Consider the following 23,084-nt stretch of genomic DNA (forward strand, 5'->3'; position numbering starts at 1 on the left):
TTTGTGTCTTTGCTGGGAACTTTTTGGAACTTCCAAAGATCCCTATTTAAGGAATTTATAAATAAATAACCTCTATTTAAGGTTTTCTTGCCAAGTCCGTATAGATACATTTTCATTGGAAGTTTGAATCATCTAGAGGTAACAAAGGCAGAAAGGAAATGAATTAAACTCCAAAATTTGAGTCCCAAACGGGCACGATCAATTCTGTCACGATGCATGGTTCATTTGGCGTTCCGGATAGAACGCTTTTGGGGTTAGGGATCTTTTTTCCCCAACACGGTCCATCTATCTTATTGCAGCGCGGAGTTGGGAGAAGTGGCTATGCTTGAGACACCAGGACGCCAGTGCGCTCCCCTGTGATTTCTCGGTTAATGTCAGGGTCTTTAAGAGCCCACCCCCCACCACAGGCGAGCGGTCTGTATTTAAACATTTTATGACAGAAACGTTATTCAGAAAATGGTGAATAGGCCTTTTTACACACTTGAAAACGTGCCTTCACTGGCAAAGAGAGGTGTAATATTTGCAAAATGGATAGAGGTGTATTGCTTTTTAATGCAGACCCCAGACGATTGTCCAGTGTAAAAAAAAAAAAACAGTGTGCAAATATAGAATGCATGGATTCTTGAGAGTTTTTGATTACTATTATTATCATTATCATCGTCATCAGTATGTTCTTGTTCCGGGCCAAGCACCCCCAGCACTAGGCTAAGTGCTGGGGTGACTACAAGATCATCAGCTCAGGCATAGTCCTGGTCCCCAACGGGGCTCACAGTCTGAAAGGGGGAGGACACAAGTGTATTATGAGCAACAATAAATGACAAACAGTAAGAGGAAAATAAAGCAAAAACAATCCAAATAAACACCCCTGAAAGGAACAGGGAAAACAGTGCTTGCAAGGGCAGCCCTGGGGCTCCTCCCCACTCCCGGCCACACCCTTGGTCCCGGAGAAGGCCAGAACTTCCTCACCATCCCGAGGGTCACTCCCGACGTCGCTGCCGTGGATCCGGGAAGCCACCCTGGCCATCCGGTGGGTCCTGGAGCTCTGGCCGGAGGACTCTGAGTTTGTGTTTGCCCTTTGGTTCTGCAGGGACAAGGCTTCACTTCTGAGGCTCCAGATGGTAGGAGAGAAGGCAAGGCTCCCCTGGGCACGTCTAATGTACTTCATTCTGCCCATTTTGAATCAGCTCAGTGAGGGCTTGGGAGCCAAGAGACTGGGGTTCTAAGCCCAGAGTTGCCAATGATACTCTGAGTGACCTTGGGCCAGAAACTTAGGTTCCCTGGCCTTTAGGTCCCTCCCCTGTAAAATGATTAAGTGGTTACCGTGTGTCAAGCACTGTTCTAAGCACTGGGTTGGATAGATACAAGGTGGTCAAGTCCCACATGGAGCTCACAGTCTAAGTAGGAGGGAGGACAGGTATTGAACCTCCATTTTGTAGATGAGGGAACTGAGGCACAAAGAAATGAAATGACTTGCCCAAGGTCACACAGCAGACAAGTGGCAGAGGTGGAATTAGAAACCAGATCCTCTTACTCCTTAGGCCCCTGTTCTTTCCATTAGGCCACACCACTTCTCTAGACATAATCGTGTCTGCCTCCCTGTGCCTCACAGTGATGTTCTGAAGATGAATAGGATTTAAATGATGGGAAAGCACTGAAACACTGAACACACCACACAGGTTCAAGGCGACTCCAAGCACGAGGCAGCCCACTAGTTCCTGTGTTAAATTCATCCCACAGGCAACGTGAGTTTGACAGGCCCATGCGTGAAGGTCCTAGCTGAGGGGCAGAGCTCAGCAGTTTCTTTTAAGGAAACTATTTAGAGTTTGAGCTCTTGGTTCCATTCCCTCTCTGGTCTGGTCATTACAGCTCTCCAAAATAATCAACCCCAAAAGGGAGATAGGACTCAAGGGGGTGGGAGAGAGAGAGAGAACAAATGAACACGCTGGGACCTCTGAGGCCTAGCTGCAGGTGTGGGTGCCAGCAAAGGGAGTCACAGCTTTCCTCTGGCTCTTCGCTCTCACGGAAAAGTGAAAATATCTTCCTTTTGCCATTAGTTTTGGGGCAACACTCCGTTAACCAAGTCACACTAAGTTACACAGAGATGGTTTCATTGGAGAATATTGCCCAGAAGTAGAAATGAAAATTTCCAGAACAGGTTCGAGTAAATGGAAAACGGCATAGTTGAAATGAGTTTCATGTTAGTTTCTTGTATTTCATCATCATTCGTATTTATTGAGCACTTACTATGTGCAGAGCACTGTACTAAGCACTTGGGAAGTACAAATTGGCAACATATAGAGACAGTCCCTACCCAACAGTGGGCTCACAGTCTAAAAGGGGGAGACAGAGAACAAAACCAAACATACTAACAAAATAAAATAAATAGACTAGATATGTACAAGTAAAATAAATAAATAAATAAATAGAGTAATAAATCTGTACAAAAATATATACATATATACAGCTGCTGTGGGGAAGGGAAAGAGGTAGGATGTGGGGGATGGAGAGGGGGACGAGGGGGAGAGGAAGGAAGGGGCTCAGTCTGGGAAGGCCTCCTGGAGGAGGTATTGTATTTCTTTGACAAACTCTTTTTCTGAAGTTTTTTTCCATTTGTTTCCATCTTTACTGTTTTATTTAATTCTGTAGTTAGAACCTCATCCTGCAGCCCAGTGACATAAGATGAGGAGGCTAATGTAATTGGCAGCTGGAAATTATGAGGCTTTGTCACTCTGCAAGAAGAGGAAATTGGCATCTGAGAGGAAAATGGGTGACTTCTAAAATTAGATTCTAAGAGGTGCTTGGGCAAGAATCCCAAGTTTTTATCAAAGGGAAATGAATGAATGAATGAATGTGTCAATCAGTAGTATTTATTGCAAAGTTGCTCTGTGCCGAGTACTGCAATGAGCACTCGTGGGAGTACAGTAGAGTTAGTCGGTTTGACACTGCCCTCGAGGAGCTGGGTGCTGGAAAGCTGTTGGGATTGGCTTGGAGGGCTAACGGGCACGGAATTGCTTCCTGCCAAAATGGGGGTTTCTTCCTTCTCAAAACTTCTTTCTCCTTTACGGACCCCACGGTGAGTCTTTTCACCTCACTGCCCAGGCAAACTTGTTTCTTCCACGGGACTGGATCCTCTGAAGTGCCCCTCTGTTTGTGGAGTTTTCCAGGAAATGCTGGGTGTATTCATCATGGCGAGCTTTCATTGCCGCCGATCTTCCTATCAGCCACTGCCTGTCTAGAGACATGAGAAATGGTTCTTTTCTCTGTGTTTGAAAGGCCAATATTGTGCGTTTTTGTTTTGCAGGTGTTTCCATAGCCCAGTGGCCCGCCTGTGACCCTGGGCGTGCATTGTGCTGTGCCCTTCTGCTGGAATGGACACTGAGGAGAAAGCAGAGAGGGACGAAGGTGAAAGCTTGCCAGATGAAGTAAGGAAAGCCTCAGCTGTTATTCCATCCCCAAATGCCGGCAGTGCTTCTGTAACCGGCCTGGATCCAGAGGCCTCATCTAGGGAAGGGCGTGAACAGGAAGAGAATGGCCCCAGCAAACGAAGACTCTCCGGAACTCCAAATGCAACTGATGCTGCTTGGGAGAACCCTGACAACGTGTGCTCGCTCAAACGCATGAAGCGGGATGTTACAGTCCCGGCTGAAGCAGGGGAAGGTGATGCCCTTCAGTTCAGCCAGACTAAGACCACTGGGGCCACCCCGGGTAGCCCGATGGGAGAAGCAGACAGCCTGTTGGGAGGAACAGCAGAAAAAACTGCAGAGAAGAGCCAGTCGGATGGGAACACGGGTTTGCCAGAGTCTCCAACCTCTCATGGGGACCCAGTCACTCTGAATAATACAGCCCCACAGAGTCCAAGTGAGAAGGAGCTGTCGCAGGATGTGGCTTGCCAGGTTCCTGAATGTGCCACCTCCTTCCGCCTGGAAAAAGAGATCAGTGTCAGCTGTACCGTTGGGAGCCTGGACCGTGTCTTTAAATGCAGAGTATGTGACCAGCCCTTTCCTTCTTGTGCTGATTTGGAGAAACACACTCAGAGCCACGCACATCTAGTCAAAGAAAACGCAGGCCCCCAGCCTAGCCACAAGGCAGAGAACAGCCCTTCCTTGTGTGCTGCTGTTGGACCGACCCACGGATCCCGGAAAACCCTCTTTTGCCATCTCTGTGGCTTCCAGTGTGGTGACGATAAGCTCTTACAAACTCATTGCCTCGGCAAGACTCACCTCCGGCGCCAAAATCTCGCTGCCCGTGGGGGATTTGTACACATATTGGCCAAAAGACCCTTCCCTAAAAAGCCACAGGCGGCAGGCCCAGAGATGCCCAGGGGAGCCGAATCTGGTGCCATCAAGCCAAGGGCCAGGAGTGCCGACCCAGAAGCATTAAGAAGGGGCGGCAGAACACCGAGAGCCTTAAAGGAGAGCCATTCTGAACAAGGGGAGGGCAGCCGACCTTTTGTTGAAACGAGGCTGTCGAGAAGCCCAACCTCAGAAAAAGTGGAGAAGGCCAAAGTGGAAAAAGCACTTTCCCTCCCAGGCAGGAGGGATGGCGAGGGCCCGGGTAACAGAAGTGACGACCTGGGAACTCCCGGAGGTCACTCGGAACATCCTTCCCAGGTTCCGTGCGCAGAGCGGAGTGCCCACACGAGCCAGAGGCTGGAGGGATCAGGGCCCGAGCGAACTATTCCCCTGCTGCCTGCTGGGTTTCGACAAAGAAGAACTCTGGCTTTAAGATCCCATATGAAGAAAAGATTGAATCTTTTGGGCATTACCAGTAGAAGGTGCAGAAATGAAACACCCCGCATGTTTGCGAAACTCAACTTTAGAATGCAAAAGAAACCGGTGACTAGAAGTCTAACGTCTACTAAGGGATTTGAAATAAACAACGATCTCACTATTCAGTGCGCGAAGACCATCTTGGAAGCCCAAGAACTTGGGCAGGAACAGGCAAGCGCCAATCCACTGGACTCCACCCGAATGGACTCTCTGCCACTGATGCCTGGGTGTGACCCCCAAGGGCTCTGTGTGGGCAGCACCTGTGACTCTGCTGTTGAAAACAGGAAAGAAGAGGGGGAACTGCAGGGAGATGGATGCCACCCAGGAGAGATGCAGTCTCCCAGTCAGATGGGCGACTCCTCCTGTGTGTCCACAGAGGGCTTGGAAAAGCATCTCCAGGGTCCCCAACATGGAGCAGAGGGCAGCAGCTTCCATTGTCAGCACTGCTCATTTGTGGCCTCGGGTGAAATAAGCCTCCAAAAGCACCTAAAGGAGGACCACACTTTAACATTTGCCTGTGGGCCCTGCCACCTGTCCTTTCTGTCTAACGAAGACCTAGCAGATCATGAAAAGACTGAGCCACATGTGACTTCATTAGCAGCGCAGCCAGTTGCCTCTCAGCCAGCGAACAGTGATTTGGCTCCGCAAACTGTAACTCCAACCACGCTAGTACCAAATACTATCCCACAAAGCCCTGTCGAAGAGATGGTAACGTTGGTGGAAAACGACTCCCCTGAACCCTTGAGGGTGAACCACGGTGAAGACACAAAGCATTCCACTTTGAATAAGCCACTGTTTCAGTGTAAAAAGTGTTTTTATAAAACCAGATCCTCCATGGTCCTGATGAGGCACAGGAAGCTGCGTCATGCTCAGGACCACCACTTTCTTTGCAAAGCATGTAATCTGTATTCTTTGAGCAAAGAAGGAATGGAGAAGCATATCAAAAGAAGCAAGCACCTCGAAAACGCTAAGAAGAACAACATCGGTTTGCGTTTTGAAGACTGCATCGAAAGGGTGTGGATCGGGGCCAGCGATTCTAAGAAAGCAGAGGAGCGCAACGGGCCCGGGGATGGCGCGGCGGGAGGAAACGGAGCCGGGGAAGCATTCCGGGAGCCTGCTATTCTGGCCGAGAGGACGCCCACGCAGGAGGACCTGCTCCCGACCAGCGCCGTCAGCCAGGACAACGAGTTCACCTTGACTAATGCCCCAAGGAGAGGGAGACCCAGAGGGAACGTTTCTAGGAGCTGCCCCCACTGTGGCCTCCTGGCCTCTAGCATCACCAATCTGACCGTCCACATCCGACGCAAGCACAGTCACCAGTACAGCTATTTGTGTAGCGTGTGCAACTATTACACGGTCACCAAGGGTGACATGGAGCGCCACTGCACCACCAAGAAGCACAGAGGGCGTGTGGCCACGGAGACCAGTGGGAAACAAAGCCCGGGCATCGTGGTTGGCCCCGCAGGCGGGAATCTTGAAGCCGGGGGGACGAATTCCGCTAGTCCGGGGGCCCTTTCGAACGACCATGCCGGGAGTACTAGTAAGTCAGTCGAGTCCGGTCTCTCCACTGCAGAAAAGCCCCCGGTAGATCCTGGCGGTTTGGCTGAAGCAGAAGCCGGCACTGTACTTTGTTCCTCGGGCCAGGAGGGCTTCGAGCCCCTCGTTGCCGACGAGGAGCCCGTCCCCACAGAAGCAGAGGTTGCCGCCCAGGGCGCGGATCCCGGCTTGCACAGCAGTGTGGCCTGTCTGAGCGATAACAAGTGCCTGCATTGTGAATTTGTCGCTCACTCCTCTGCCTCTCTGGAGCTGCACGTCAAGCGGAAGCACACCAAAGAGTTTGAGTATTACTGCATGGCCTGCGACTACTACGCGGTGACTCGCCGCGAGATGACCAGGCACGCGGCCACGGAGAAGCACAAGATGAAAAGGCAGTGTCACCTGTGCCCCGACTCCAGGGAGGAAGCAGATTCCCCAGGGATTCCCAGCGACCCCCCGGCCTCTCCCGAAGAGGTGTCACACAAGCAAGAGTCCAAACCACTGAAAAACGTTTCTGTCCTCACGGACCGGGCGGTGGGTGGCCAGGGCCCGAACCCTCAAGACGGGCTGAACTTGCGGGGCTGTCCTGTCCCAGAGGCGGATTTGGAGGCACCCACCTCTACAGTCATCCGTGCTCCCGTGGCGGTGGAGCCCAAGGTGGAATCGAATCCTAGAGAAGAGTGTTCCTTTTGGGTGAGGTCCCGGCTGAGGTCCCAGCTGAGCCCTCTCCCCTCCGACGCCGAGAAACCTGAGGATTCAGCCCCCGCCAAGTGGGATTCCCCGCAACGGCAGGAAGACGAAAATGCAGGCGAGCCCGGTTTTCCCCACGAGCCACGGCGGGGGAATTCGCGTTCAGAGGGCAGCCAGCGCTTGCTCGCCGGCCCGGGCCTGGAGAACAAGCCGGCCCTTCCGGACTCCCGGCACGAAGCGGAGGACGCTGTGAGCAGCAACATCTGGGGGGCAACTGAAGGTGTGCAGGAGGGCAGTGAAGTTTTTGAAACGGTTATCAGCATCGATGACAGAGGAAGGACCCTGTACAGCTTGGGCCAGTTCGACTCTTCCATTGTAAGGGTCAAAAGTCATCAGGAGGAGCCCCTGGATCCTGCCGACGGAAGTCTGACGTCGACTGGAGCACAGACTAATGAGGTGCCTCTGAAGGACCCTGCCCCGTCTGGGAAAAAGAAGAAATCCGAAGGGCATTTCATTGGGAAATCAATTCGAATCCCTTGTGATGACTGTGGCTTTTTAGCAGATGGCCTGAGCGGACTCAACGTTCACATAGCTATGAAGCACCCGTCCAAGGAGAAGCACTTCCACTGCTTGCTCTGTGGAAAATCGTTTTACACGGAGAGCAACCTCCACCAGCATTTGGCCAGCGCGGGCCACTTGAGGAATGAGCAGGCCAGCGTGGAAGAGCTTCCGGAGGGCGGGGCCACCTTCAAGTGTGTCAAGTGCACGGAGCCCTTCGACTCGGAGCAGAGTCTGTTTCTCCACATTAAAGAACAGCACGAGGAACTGCTGCGGGAGGTCAATAAGTACATCGTGGAGGACACGCAACAGATCAATCGGGAGCGCAAGGAGAATAAGGGGAACGTGTGCAAGTACTGTGGGAAGATGTGCCGGAGCAGCAATTCCATGGCTTTCCTGGCCCACATTCGCACTCACACAGGTATGATGGTTCTCCAGCCCATTCGCACTCACATAGGTACGGTGGTGGCGTCTCTCCAACGCGCAGAGAGCCAGATGGAAGTGAATGATTTGTCTTGTTTTCTCAAGTAAGACAAAACCTGGTTGTCACAGAGGCAGGGACCTCATGAGGTTTCTTAATAATAATGGTGGCATTTGTTAAGCGCTTACTATGTGCGAAGCACTGTTCTAAGTGCTGGGGGGGATATAAGCTGACCAGGTTGTCCCACGCTGGTCTCACAGTCTTAATCCCCATTTTATAGATGAGGTAACTGAGGCCCAGAGAAGTTAAGTGGCTTGCCCAAAGTCACCCAGCTGACAAGTGGCAGAGCTGGAATTAGAACCCATGACCTCTGGCTCCCAAGCCCGTGCTCTTTCCACTGAGCCACATTCTTAGTTTTCCTCAAAATCACTACTGCTTTTGGTTCCCGCTCAGCTTCCCTGAAGGATAAAATTTCAGCCCGTAGGATTGCTTTTATTTTTGGAGGGTAGACTTTAAACAGGTGTTGTGAGAGCAGGGATCTGAAAAGACCAGTGACGTTCTTTGAAATTGAAATACCCAAAGATAGATCTGAAAGGGCCCAAGGCCAGACCATAAGCAGTGCCGTGACCCGGGACAGCTCCATGTCTGCCCGGCTCAATAGCATGCCTCCAGGAGGGATACCGGGACCCTGATTGTCCACTTTGACATTTGGCCTCTCGGTTAGGGATGGACCATTTCTCCCTTCTCCATCCCTGACTCTACCTCCAGGGGCCCCAGTCTGGACCATTTAATAACCCCAACTTTCCCCTCTCCATCCTTGATTCTCCCTCCCGGGGACCCAGGGTAGACCATTCAGTACCCCTCTTACCCCCCTCCCACAACTCGCCCCTCTCCATGCCTAACTCACCCTCCCGCATGGACTCAGCACGGACTCCTCCGTTTGCCTCTCTCTTTTCTCTGTCCTTGATCTTCTTCCTCCAGTGTCCATCCAACAGCCTCAGCTCTCCCCCTTCGCACCCCGAGAACCCAACACAGATCTCTCCCATCAGGAATCTATTTAAATTCTTCTCAAGCTTGGTAACATTTGGCTTCCGGGAGTCAAAATTGGTTCATGTTGGTGACAGCAAGCTCAAACTGTTGGTCGGGTTTGGTTGGAGTTAGTGCCCGTGCTCTGTCACACTGGGAAAAAGCACTTTTGTGTTTAACTGAAAGTGGAAAATTTAAAAACATTTTTGTGGCGAACGCATAAGGCACAGTTCTAAATTTATGTAAAAATTTGCTGCTCTGTTTCTATAAACCTGCCATACATTCTTTATTTTAAATAGACAGCTTTTCTAAATCACTGAGCTCTGCTTAGACAAGGGGTGTCTCCTTGCTTGAATTTATGAGTGGATTTGAATAATAAATTCACATTTCAATGAACATATTTTCATTAAAAGTGTAAGGTTTATTTTACTGTACTTTAAAATAATGGCTTATTATGGGAGGTATAGTTGGAATTCAGGCAGTGTTCGAAACTGAGGGCACGGTTACGTGGAAAAAGACAAAAAGCAAAAAAGCCTTATTAGCAGGAATTCTTCGCGTGATCAAAGACAGGGCCACGTTTTCCTGGCAGACACGGGGCACGTGACTAGAGCCGACCCAGGGGGACGTGGGCCCTGCCCACGGCTCGAACAAGCTTCAGGTGTTGTGGTGTAACGGCATCCCATCCGGGAACAGCGCACTGGCTTAGTCCATTGCTAAAGAGAGCCCTTCCCTCCTCAGGAGTATTACCCTCTCTGCGCGGAACAGGTCAACACGCACGTCACTTGTGGAAAATGCTGTTCCGCCCTTGGGAACAGTCGTGTTCAAATGGACAGAACAACCGTACCAGCCCTCATTCTGCCCTCGTCAGGCAGATAAAATAGAATAAAGCGGAGGGGAAGATGCTAATGGAGCTCTCTTTAGAATTCTTTATGCAACTGTCCGGCCCAGACGCGCTGCTTATAATTGATGTGTCCATTACTTGAATTCTCTTGTAATTATAGTCAATAAGTCTTGTAAATGTGTTAAAGCTCACTAAAAGCATACAAATTCAAGAACAGAGTAAGGCTAATAATTTAAAATAATCAATGTAGGCATTTCAGCACTTAATTTCCCTTGTGTGTTGATAGCTGATCATTCTTAATCCATTAAGATTTATTTAGTCGTTTACAATGCAAAATAGGTTTGCACTGGTCACTTGTGCCATTTGAAAATGTCCACCAGGTTAAGTGCAGAATGTAGTCCATTAGTCTTCCTTGACTATATGTATTAATTGCATTTAAAATCAAGTTAATGTGGATGTGAAAGTGAGGTAACTATCAATATATGACAAAGCCACCCTACTTCCATAAGTTACATCATTGATTGCAACATTTAGTAAAAGTTAGCACACTTCTTAACGCTCTGTGGAAGTCCGATCACCTAGCGTAATTTCATTGTGCCCCGAAAGAGGCCCCTCCCTCACCTGGGGCCGGAGCCCTGGGAACAAGCCGCCAGGTCACCGTTTCATTTTGCAAGTCACTTCGTAGGAGAGTTGCTGGCCAGGTTTTAATCGGAGCTTCTTTCTCGGAGCACCTTAAAATGAATTGCTTTCCTGATACTTGGCTTCTGCCTGTGGAATGGTGATGCCGTGACTGTTATTAATGTTTAACTGGAAGAGGACTTGCACTTCCAATCCCTGTTTTCATATTTTGTGATTTACGGAATGTTTTTGGTAACCTTTTCGTCCCATCGTTAGCACAGCAAGAGCAGCGCCAAGGGGAACAAATAGTTTTTGGGCATCAAGAAGAGCGGGGCCGGGGCGGAGGAGATGGTGGGCAGGGGAGGGAGCCGGAATTTTGCAAAGTATTGACTGGCAGGTCCAGAAGGCACAATCCGTTTTGCTCACATTTGCATTAGCGTAAGGCAAGTGGCTGGCGTAGGGCGAGTTTCTGGTCACTTTTGGTCTCGCACAGTCATCTGATTCGTACGTTCTCCAGAGTGAAATATGAAAGACCCTGGCTGTTTTGTTTTTAAAAAAAAAACAAAATCAATGTCCACAAAGTCATTGAATCGGAGAAGGAAACAAACGAGGTCTTTTCCAAATATTTTAAAATCATTCAAAGAACATTTTACTGAGGAATTGATAGGCGAGGTCATTTTAGACAGGAGAGAGCAAGCCAGCCCACTGTGGCGGGCTGACAGGTGAAAATGAGGAAGCAGACAAGTAATGCCCCCAGGAACCACGCAAGGGCTTCAGCACCTGGAGAAGGGGGCCGGTGCGGTCGTCCGGTGGAATAATTCTCTTCTCAACGTGCCGTTGAACGTGGCTCTACGTGTCTGAATCTCAATCTGACATTGAGAAGTGGAGATTGCCTCTCTGAGGAAGGAGGTTCAATTTCCGTGGCCTCATGGGAGGCCTCAATGGGAGACCACAGGCTTCGGGAAGTGACTTTGACCCCCTGAGGAATGGCGTTTCTCCTCAAGACAATCAGGAAGCAAAGCTTCTCTATCTCCTTTCAGGCTGATCTGCTTTGAGTCGGAATGGGGGTCGTCGAGCCCTTACCGAGTGCCGTGCACTGGGCTAAGGACTTGGAGAGAGCAGCAGAAGCCCAGGATAGGGTCTCTGCCCTCATGGAGCTTACACTCTTAGGTGCCATTGCTTTAGCTTGGCCGAAGGGTTGAGGCCCTGGCTCCCTATCCCTAAAAGCCCAGGGTTATTTTTTGGACCACCTGTGGTGTGAGCGTGAATAACGAACCTGACTTTCAACCTAGGTCATGATGCTTCCGGGCCTGTATTCTTTTAGGACTCCAGATGCATGCAGCAGTGCCACCGTGAATGCATGCTTCAAAGGCCTTGCCATTGTGGCCGGCTGAAGTGTCAGCCTTGTGATCCCCAGGGTAAAAGATTCTGGGATATGCCCATGATCTCTTCTAAATTTGGGAGCGGTAGACCAGTTAAAATGACTCACAGAGGCAACATCAGTTCACAGAGAAAGCAAGAACATCAAAGTAGATTTGAATGCTCAGGAAATCCAAAATGTGATTGAGAGAGGTAGAGTAGGGAAAACTTTGCTTCACTTGGCATAGGCTGAAAATAGATTGCTTTTTTCTCAGTTGTCCAATTCGCAAATCCAAAGTATTTGTCAAGGTCTGTATTAATGAAGGCCGGCAAGTTTCGGACAAGTTTGGTGCCCCAGAATAGAACAAAAGAAGCACCTTTGATTTTTTTTTTCTGCAGAGACAATCAAAATTAGTTGTAGCCTGCCAGGATTTGAATCTTCGTGGCACAGAAATGGAGGTTTTTGTTAGCCGGTTCCCCCAAACACAGGAAGTAGAGCAAAAAGCCGCCCCCAGTTTGAAACGTCCCCTCGTCTTGTCTGCCCCCTCCAGAAACCGCCACGCCAACCCTGCTGGGCTGCAGCCCTCCCCACAGAGCCCGTGTTGGCCAGCAGAAACTGTGGCACCCTTGGAGGCACTGTGGGAACCCAAGGAAAGTCCCACTTACAATTTAATCCTGGTCATTCCCAAACCAAAAAGAACTCAAGTTTTTTTTATCAACTCGAGATTTAAAATCCACTCAGCAAAACTGCAGGACAAATTCTGGCAGAGTTGATCTTTCCATCTGAGGCTTTTAAGCATTTTTAATTATGCGATTAATCTTTCAGTTTAGAAGATAGAGCATCAGAGGCAGTTTTTTCTCTTTTTTTCCCATGCAATGGCAAATTTTACCCCTTCTCAAATGGACTTTATTTTTACCCTCCCTGTCTCAGATTGCTGGGTGGATTTGGAACATCACCACATTAATGGTGGATTTAGTTTTTAGCAGGATCATTTAAATCAACTATGGTTTCACAATGTGATTGACAGGATGTGATTTCTGGAAGCCGCAGTCTCCACCTGCTTTTGACATTTAAACATATAAAGCTGACTAGATATAACCACTCAGGTGCTAAATATATTTTACATCGACTTCTAACTGTAGCAGGGGAAGTACTAAGAGAACCAGTTTCATTGTCATTGAACTGTGAAATATTCAACCTTGTCTGCCCGTGCCTGGTACTGTTGACTTTTTTATTTCTGTTCGAAGATTAAAATTAAATGCTTCATTTTTCGTCAGCTTTTGGGAATTAAATTGAAATTTAAGACTCTAAAATTTTTTACTGAGATCTTCAATTTCAACCAAGTATTCTTGGAGGATATTCTGTTTTCAAGGGCACAGCACAAAGGTTCATTGATCAAGTATGATATACTGTAACATTTTTCTTATCAGAGCCCTTTTATGTATATTAAAGATCACATATTTCATATTATGCTTAACTCTATTGGAAGAAGTACTTCACAAAACATACACTAAACATAATAGGAAGAATCCGAGAACATATTGTACTTATTTTTAGCTGAGATTCTATGGTTTGGATTTATTGATTTAAGGGTTTAGTAGTTAGGCGATTGGGAACTGGTATACCACATGTGCCTTAAAATCATGTTACCAGGTAGGGATCCAGGAAGTGGCATCTGCCCAACTTAACCTTTTCCTTTTGAAATAATTTATTTCAAGCCGGGAATCATTTTTAGGCATTAAAGCATATTTGATTTTCTCATGTATGAAAAGGAGAGATTAATCCTTCTTTCTTATGAAATTATTTTTCAATCCTTTGGTCTGCCCAAGGCATTTTTTATTAAAATTTGTTCTTGAAATAAATAATAGCCAAAATGTCAATACTTCTGGTTTGCAGAATCATCATAAATTCTTGGCCATAAAGCAGTCATAAAGGCCTAATACTTTATCCACTGTATATTCATCCATTGCATGCCATTACAAAAGCAAGGTAATGAATCATATTCTGGGTAGGTGACAGGAAAAATCTGAAATGCCAGTGATAATGGGAGACACATTCAAAGCCAGAGGAAAACAAAAAAAATTAGCAGACATACCCATTTATTTGGAAATGAATAAGTACAGTGTTGAAGGCCTGTCCCTCACTGGATGTCTTACTTTAGGCACGCAGATGGTCTTTGCTAGACACAAGTGAACGTTAAATCTGAGAGAAAACATTCAATATGACTTCTTCCATCTGAGAATGTCAATTCTGTCGCTCTCCCCGTACCCCTTCCTTCCTCCTCCTCCTCTCCCTCCACCCCCCTGCCCCTCAGGAGACCACCCCTTCCAGTTTCAAGTCTTACAGAAGTGATTATTGAAAGCTAAGAACTATTAGCATTTTCTGGAGCTTGAACTTCTGCAAACTCATAACTGTGGTATGTACCCTGTGTGAGCCCCTTGGGCTATATGTGCACGTGCTAATGGATCATCTTTGGGTTACGGGAAGTTCTTCAACAGGTTAAATGTGCAGAGGGTTTTTTGAAGATATGATTTTTTTACTCCAGAGGAGTTTTGATACTTTAGACTATGTAGTATTATTTCTTTAACCATGGGTAATGTATTATTCTAATTTACCGCATATGTTATGCCAAATTTTACTTAGGATCAAAGCCATTCAAGTGCAAGATATGCCACTTTGCAACAGCGCAGCTTGGCGATGCCAGAAACCATGTCAAGAGGCACCTTGGGATGAGGGAATACAAGTGTCACGTCTGCGGGTGAGTAGATTGAAGCCGCTGTCACCGTGGCCAGCAGGAGCAGCGGGCAGGGATGTGCCTTGTCTCAGAATTCAAAACGGGGATGTGAGCAAGAGTGGCTAAAATTAGGCATGCACAGCCTCCTCCTTTCCATTGTTATGGTAAATTCCTTAAATACAGTTATGACAGTCTTCTCCCACTTCTAATCCTGAACCGAAGATGAGCAATTTTATGGGCTACAAGGTCAATTTGAACCTGTAATCTGTAAATTGACTAAATTATAGGATGTTCATTCACATTGCCAGGGAGAACGGTAAATTCCATTTAAAGACATAAAAATATATATAATATAGCCTTTAGAGTGTGTGTTTTCTTTTGCTATACAGGACTGTTATAATTTTAGTACCATTGACAGATCTTTGGTTTCAGTTGGGGATTTTGATTACATGTAGGAGCGGCTTTTTGGAAACCGTGTAGTACCTGTTTGTGTGTGTTCTTCCTTTACAACTTTTTGTTTTCCTTTCTTCCTTAACGTTTATTTCCTCTGAAGAGTCATTCTCCGTGTTTAATTGTCCTTCGAAGTGTTACAATTAATGGGAGGCATTCAGACGCCTTAATGCAAAACTAATTAATTTAGCAGAAATGTTTAAAAGGTTTTAAAATGTCACGACATATATGGTACACCGTAGGACACTCCGAGTTAGGTTTTAATACCTTATTCTGATTAAAATATATCTGAACGTTGTTCCGCTTGAGCAGTGAACTAATATGCATCGTAGCGAGGCACAATGCTCAGACCCGCTGTAGAGGTGTGAAGGGAAGCCGTGCGGAAAATTTCCGGTCCAGCTAGATGGGGCAGGGCCCCCGTGAGGCATGTCGCATGGTGTTGGGGCTTTTACTGGTTAGGGCGCCGAGCGGTCGCTTAGTACAGCACTCGGTACGGCTCTCCTGCAGGAAAATGGGCGTTTTTGCATTTCGAAGCACAGGTCAAATTCCAGCCGAAGAGTCAGTTGACTGGTTTTCACCATGGCAAACGAAGACATTTTGTGAGTGGGTTTATTCGATGTCAGAGAGGCTCTTCATTTAGGAGAATTGATGATCACATGATGTGCCCCTAAAGCAAGTGAAGGTGAACTTTGTCCTAAAGCGCCCCGGAAATCGGTGGTACAATGGGTTTTGGTGCTCTTGGTTTGAGCTGCAAGGTTCAAGTGCCATATAACTCTTTTTACTCTCTCTCTGCCTAGATTCTGGGCAGACTCTCTCTGTCTAGAACAAATTTCTGCATTGTGCTGAGAGACCTGTGGGCCTGAGGAGGAGGGCCGGCAGCAGACAGTCTTAGCACGAGTGGAGATGGGTCCGGGAACTGAGTCTCAGCTGCGTGCCTGGCCAAAGCTCTTCAGAAGGTGATTCCCGTGGGCAGTTCTGACTTAGAGAAGGGAGCTGGAGGGGATCTTTCCCCAAAGAGTAAAAACAGTGGTGCAGCCTTAGATTGTGAGGTTTCCCCCGGCCCTCCCCTCCACGGGACAGGGACTGTGCCTAATTCTCACCTGTGTGTTCTTCCCTAATGCCTGGTTCAGAGCTCTGCACAGAGTAAACATTTAATAAATACTATTATTTCTGCATTTGACTAATCGAAGCCCAAGCCCATATCAGTTTAGGACAGGGTTATCAAAGTACTAACCTCAACAGAAAACTGCTCAGGAGAGTTTGTGCAGGTGAAGAGCCAAACTTATTTTCTGGTTTAACTTTTATGGTGTTCCATCTCCCGGTCACTTTGTTCTGGAAGCTGCAATCCACGTACGCTTGAAAACAATTCCACCAGGAGAAAAGTCAGAAATATTAGTTGTGCTTCGTTCTGTCGATAGAGCAATGACTCTCTGACAGTTATGCTTCTTTGTTTGGAAATGGATTTGAGGAAAACTCGGGGCTGAAACATTTAGGTCCTTGGCAGTTTAGTTGGTCAGAAGTTGAAATGATCTTGGTAGATTTTTCTTCAGTGTGCCATCTTTACTTTTAATGATTCTCAAACACACACACACACACACACACACACACACACACACACACACACACACACAAAATAACCCCAACAAAACCCTGTATTAACAGGGATGGTGATACCAGTGACCTTTTTGCATTAGCGTTAGCTGTCCTGAAGAATTACAGTGTGCTAAAGAATAAGAATTGGCCCATACAGTTGACCAGTAGGAAAATGTAATGCATATGGCACCCTTTAGCATGGAATAAGAAAAGGAAAGGATCAAGGGCTGTGCTGTATTTCTGCTATTTTAATTAAAAGGATGGGGCGGTGGGTAGGTTAAAAAATAAAGCAGCAATATAAAAAAAAGACTAGGATTGACTATTGGATTTGTGGCACTTTGGAGCATTGGTACATTAACACCACTGACAATGTCAATTCATTATCATTGATGGCTAAATAATCTCAGAAATGCTCAGTGGACCTATTAGTTCCTGCACATAAGCAGCTCATGCTGCATTTCTTCATTAGCTTTAATTGCTATAAATTTTACCTTTTTAAAAATCACGCTCTAAAAGGTGAAGTGATCTTTCAGGAACATTAACTTTGTAATTTTGTCACAAACAGAAGGTCCTGCACTCTGTTTTCGTTTCAGCAGGAGTTAACATTCTGTCCTCTGACTTTTAGAATCCAATGTGTGTCCACTGGAGTAGTTGGGTTGAGGGGAAAAGAGCTTCTTCACCTGCAGCTGGATTAGTTGGAGAGCAAAAATAATTGGGACAAGTGCCTTTGAACAGAGATAGAATATGATAGTCACTGAATTGTGATCGGTGATTATTTTGAAATTTGTTTCACTTCGAAGCAGAGCCTGAAGCTCTCCACCCACCTTGCTCCTAGACTGACCTATTGCAACATTTCAGACAATTGGAAGTTATTTTGTATAATCCGCATCTCATAATTCAGCTCGATCAGATAGGAGACGGCTGTGTATTTTGGGGTGCGTTATTACACACTAGTTCAATTCTTCAACGGCTCTTGAATATTTACACAAAGCTTGAAGCTGATGGTCGCCTTTTATGGTTGGTGCCCGCTGTTCATTTTCCTATTGGCGTTATACAGTGCTGATGCTTGCTTGCCCTCTGTTCGTTTTCAGCTCCAACTCCCTGTGGAATTAAAATGAAGGGAACCAAACCCTGCATCAGATTTCTAACTTGGAGTGTTTAATGCTTAAACAGTTTAGGATTTCAGTTGCATTTGCCCAGCTTCATGCAAGGAAATGGCTTATCAAGTTCATGATCCCGGTACCACGTGACAAGGGCACATGTAAGATTTTCAGCAAAGTTTATTTGAAAATTGGGCTTGAAAAGGACATCTAGTTCCTTCCTCTGAGGGTTTAGGTTTTCAGAGAGAGTCTGTGAATACATAAAGGGTTTTCACACCGAGAGTGATTGTTCCATTTTCTTTTTCCCCCTTTCCCCGACTCACTTTGCAGAAGGCAGGTGTGAAGTAGGCCCTGCTCGCAGATGTGTGTTTCGGTAGAACTCTCAGACGCATTTGTTGAAACAGCCAACTGTGGGTTTGATTGATTTGAAAGCTGAAGAGTTGCTAAACTTTCTCCTGTTTCCTTCCTTCCCCCCCACCTTTTTTTTTTTGTGTGTGTGCACGTTGCACATATTTCTTCTGTTCACCAACCCAAGCCCTCTTGCTCTTGGCTCACGTTTCCCTCGTTTCTTCTACTCCTGCTCTCACTCCCGCTTCTTCACCCTTCTCCTCACGCTGCCTTGCTCCCTTCTGCCGTTCCTGGCCAACCAACCCGCTCTCCACCTCTGGCTAACCTGCTCTCTCCGTATCCGGCCAGCTTCATCCCCGGGCTTGTTTCGGTCTTACGATCATGTGGCGGGGGTCTTCCCCTGCCTGAAGCTTCTGAGCTCCAGTGAGTTCTGTGCCCTTCCCTAGGAAATGGTGGAATTCAAGCTCTGTCAGATGGAGAGCAGTTCTGCCGGCAAGCCATTAGAATGAAGCTTATCCCAACTCATCGAGCAGGCAGGCAGGTTGGAGGCTGCGGGCGAGCTGTGGCCAGAATGGAGAGGATTAGATATGCTCCGATTCGTCGAATCAAAGTTGTGTGCAGAAAACTGGTACCTCTCCTGGTGATCGGTGAGCACAGAAAATTTGACTTCCTTTTAACCGATTCAGATTTGCTGTTCTCCTTGAGAAGCAGCGTGGCCTAGTAGAAGGAGATTGGGCTTAGGAGTCAGAGGACCTGGTTTGTAATCCCAGTGCCTTCACTGCCTATTGTGTGCCGTCACTTAACTTCACTGTGCCTCAGTTTCTTCATCTGTAAAATGGGGATTAAATATCTGTTCTCCTTCCTACTTAGATGGTGAGCCCCTTGTATCCCATCAGCCTATACTGGATCTACCCTAGTGCTTATGGAACAGGTCTGTAAATCAATCAGTGGTCGATCAGTGGTATTGAGTGAGCGCTTACCATGTACTAAATGCTTGGGGGAGTACAATACAACAGAATTAGCAGACACATTCCCTGCCCATAACGAGCATACAATCTCGAGGGGGAGACAGACATTAATATGAATAAATAAGTAATTTATAATATATAATTTAAAGATATGTACCTAAGTCTGTGGAGTTGGGGGTGGGGTGAATATCAAGTGTCCAAAGGTTACATACAGATCCGAGTGCAACTCTGTTATAGTGTACTCTTCTAAGCACTTAGTACAATGCTTGTGGCACATGGTAAGCACTTAAATGCTACAATAATAATAATAATAATAATAATAATAATAATAATAATTTTATCACTGTTATTCAAAAGGCAGTTACCTACCGAGAAGAAGCCTGATGGGGAGTATTTCCAGGCGCTCTACTTGCTTCCCGTGGCTCTTGGGCTCTGTGTGTTGCCCCGTCCCCCAAACCCCTGCAGCCCTATGCAAGGGAGGTTAATTTCCAAACATGTTACCTTTGAAAGCTGAGAGGGCGGGTGAGGGCTCCAGTGCTGTCATCCACTAGCCTTTTATCCAGCAGGGCCTTTAAGGAACCCTAAATAGAAAGTTACAACTGTGGCAAAACTATTTTTGTGTGGCAATACCTAGTTTTTGTGCCTTCGAAGGGATCTCTGTGTAGATGATTATAATGTCACTTTCTGACCTTTGCAGCTTGAATAATTGTAAATCATTGCTTCATAACGTGTCAGAGAATGTCTGTACTAGGCAATTAAATGGCAGAATATAATAGACCAAATTATTGCCTGTCATGTTTTCAACAACACAGTTAGTATTTGAGTTACACTTAATCATTACGTGCATTAGCAGCTTCATTGGAATCCAGCTTCAGGCTGAGCACGAAATACATTACATTATTTAAACCTCTAATGGTAGAAGTCATTTATTTGTGTTGAAGTGTACAACATGCAGAGTTTCATAAAGCAAGGAACACTTGAGAGCTTAATTTATCCAAATCAAAGTCTAAATGCAGATAAACACAAGTGGCAAAAATTAGTAATTTTTATAGGCTGGAAATATTTAAAAATACATGGTTGTGGGTAATTGTAGGCAGCAGGAATAAATTAAAATCACTATTTTTAGTGTGCTCGGAGAACTAAAGCTGCAAATACCTAAATCATTAAAATCACCATGGAACTACATTTTTAGCTGAACAATTAATTACAGACATCATATCTGCAGATGTATCCAAATAAAATCAATGTTTGCTTCAGCTGGTTGTTATGGTTAAAGAGTTATGGATATGAAAAGTTTGTTTTAACCTGCAGAATGAATTAAGCGTGTAACAATATATAAGCTACCACATCGTTCAGGGTTGACAAACAGATTAAACTAATATAAAAATACTTCCTCATTATATGTGTGAAATGAGATAAATATTTCATATGTGTGCTATCTTAATGCTTTTGATTTAATTATATATTTTGCCTTTGAGTTTAGAAATCTCAACGTTGCCATAGAGTTGTTCCTATTTTTCTTCCCGACAACTAGTTGAGACCGTTGAAACATCATGTGATTATTGTGCTTTCTTCTGTTTCTTTAGGCCTTTCATTTTCCTTCCCAGTCTTCTCTTTCTCCTTTCTATTCCTCTTCTCCTCCCCCTTCTCATTTTTCACCTCCTCCTCCTTTTTCTTCCTCTTCTCCTTTTCCTCCTCTTTTCTCATGTCTTTCACTTTACATACTTTCCCAAGCTCTCTGGAGCTCCCCGGTCCTCTCCTCGTTGACTTCCAGGCTTACTATGTCAATGTCTCTACGTGTGACTTTCCCTAGGTGCGTCATGTGTGTGTGTGTGTGTGTGTGTGTGTGTGTGTGTGTGTGTGTGTGTGTTTGTGTCCATTTGTTGACCATCCTGTGTTTCTGTGTAGATATGTCTGTGGGTGTGTTTAGGGATTTGCCAGCCCTTGGGCATGGGTTCATATATATTTCTGTTTCCTTGAAAACACTTCTTCACATAGCGTGTGGTGAACACCCAAAGGAATCGGTTACAGAGGAAGTTGTTCAGGTACAAAATACCAACAGGTTCAGAAGTAGTAGCAGTAGTAGTAGTAATAACGGTCTCAGACTGAGCACCCACTGAGTGCAATGCACTGAATTAAGCACTTGGGAAAGTGCAGCAGAAAAAAGTGACATACTCCCCGACCATAAAGAGCTTGCAATCTATTGAGACAAACAAAAAAAAAAATTACAAAGACCTTTACAAGGAATAAATGATTGAATATGCAGGTGAAGAATGGATATAAATAAATACACAAGAGCTAGAGCTGGCTGGTGAGTTGATCTGATCCAGTTTGAGTGTTGGGGATTAGGCAGAGAGGGCTTGTTGGAGGAGGTGGGATTTCAGGAGGGCTTTGAACATGGTGGTTTACTGGATCCAGTTGGGGCGGGAGTTTCAGGCCGGGGGAATAGTGTAACCAAGTGTCGGAGGAGGAAGAGTCAAGAGCAAAGTACAGTCAGATTAGCTTGTGGGGAATGAAGAGAGCCAACCGGAGACTAGCCAGGGAAGAGAGCAGAGTTGGCGGAGAGTCTTGAAGCCATTTTTAGCAAATTTTGCTTTATGTAGAAGGAAATGGAAAGCGATTGTTGGTATTTGAGGCATGAAGAGGTGCGTGTTTAGTGATGCTTTAAGAAGGTGATTTGTGCAGCAGTGTGCAGTGTGGTTTTCTGAGGGGAGAGGCTGGAGCAGGGAGACGAGCAAGGAGGCTGATAAAATAATCTAACTGTGATTTGACCAGAACTTGTACTCTGATGGTAGTTATTTGGGTGCATCTGAGAGATGTTTAGGACGCAGTGGAAGAATTTGGCAGTAATTTGAACGAGAAGGTTGGAAAGGGGTTTGGAAAGATTAAATGAATGGTACATTTTGGGTTATTACAAGGGATGGAGAGAGATGAGAGTTTGGGTTGATGGATAGTCCATTTCTAACCACATGAGTGGGGCATCCAGGAGGGAATCCAATGTACAATTCCTCCAAGCATCCTGGTCTTCCTGGTGGGGTGGACCATTGGTCTCATCCAGTGATAGCATTTCTTCTGGCCTTTAGTGTGTCTGTATGTGTCTCCATAATACTAATACTGATGGCATTTACTAAGTGCCTGCTTTGTGCCAATGCATTTGCGTTCCTGAGTGATTCTGTGTGTGGGGGGGCAGGTGGGGGTTGTCTGTGGATGCATGGGGTGGCTCGTAAGATTGAGCCAATGGAGCGTGAATGTGGCATGGGCCATGAGGTGCCCCAGACTCCTGGCACTGGCTTCCTGCTCATTGCCAGGGTCCAACTCTCCCAAGCCCCCTGCCCTAAGCCTTTCCCCAGGCCTGCCCCTTCCCTGTGGTATATTTTTTCCTTTGGGAGCCTGGGCCTGGAGGGTGGTTGGGGTCCTGAGCTTTTGCCTTCCGCCTTCTAGCTCTTCCTCTCCCCACTGAGGTCTTCATAAAAGCCCTGTTGGCCAGACCTCATTTTGAAAATGAGGAAAATGAAGATGGGTCATTAATGCCAGTTTGCCCTTCTCATGACAGTTTTCAGTAGGGAAGCTCTTCTTCTGTTCTTGTACTTTGGTAGCTTTCTCAGGGTGGAGGTCAAACAAACACCTTCTGGATTACATTGGGTCCTAGTCTTGCTTTGGTTTCTGGATAACTCAAATTCTTAATTTATAATTTGGATCAGGTAAGGCTCCCTATATTGATTTTCTTCAAATAGCGGGATAGACTGTGGTGTATCTGGTTGATATCTTTGACAACAGCAATTCAATTCAGTCATATTTATTGAATACTTACTGTGTGCAAAGCACTGTACTAAGCACTTAGGAGAGTACACTACAACAACACATAGACACATTCCCTTCCCACAACGAGCTCATATTCTAGACGGGGAGACAGACATTAATATAAACAAATAAATAATAGCAATAAGAAGTTACCCAATAATGACAAGCGTAGTGTTTTCCTACCTTTCCTACCAACTCCATCAACATAGCATCCCCCATCCATTGCTGGTATTCTTTAATACAGTCAAATGGCCTGAAGTATAAAAACGTA

General features: G+C 46.2%; 1 protein-coding gene across 1 annotated transcript in view; it reads left to right on the forward strand.

The window, feature by feature from the left end:
• Positions 1-3,308: 3,308 nt before the first annotated feature.
• The window catches only part of ZNF407 (zinc finger protein 407), a 258,339-nt gene continuing 238,563 nt past the window's right edge, over positions 3,309-23,084 (forward strand). Inside the window, exons 1-2 of the mRNA XM_038771411.1 lie at positions 3,309-7,974; positions 14,463-14,577. Coding sequence (XP_038627339.1) covers positions 3,369-7,974; positions 14,463-14,577 — 4,721 coding nt within the window. The 5' untranslated portion in view covers positions 3,309-3,368. The remainder of the gene's footprint in view (positions 7,975-14,462; positions 14,578-23,084) is intronic.

This window comes from Tachyglossus aculeatus, chromosome X2 (genome assembly GCF_015852505.1).
Source record: "Tachyglossus aculeatus isolate mTacAcu1 chromosome X2, mTacAcu1.pri, whole genome shotgun sequence".
In the NCBI taxonomy this organism is placed as follows: Eukaryota; Metazoa; Chordata; class Mammalia; order Monotremata; family Tachyglossidae; genus Tachyglossus; species Tachyglossus aculeatus.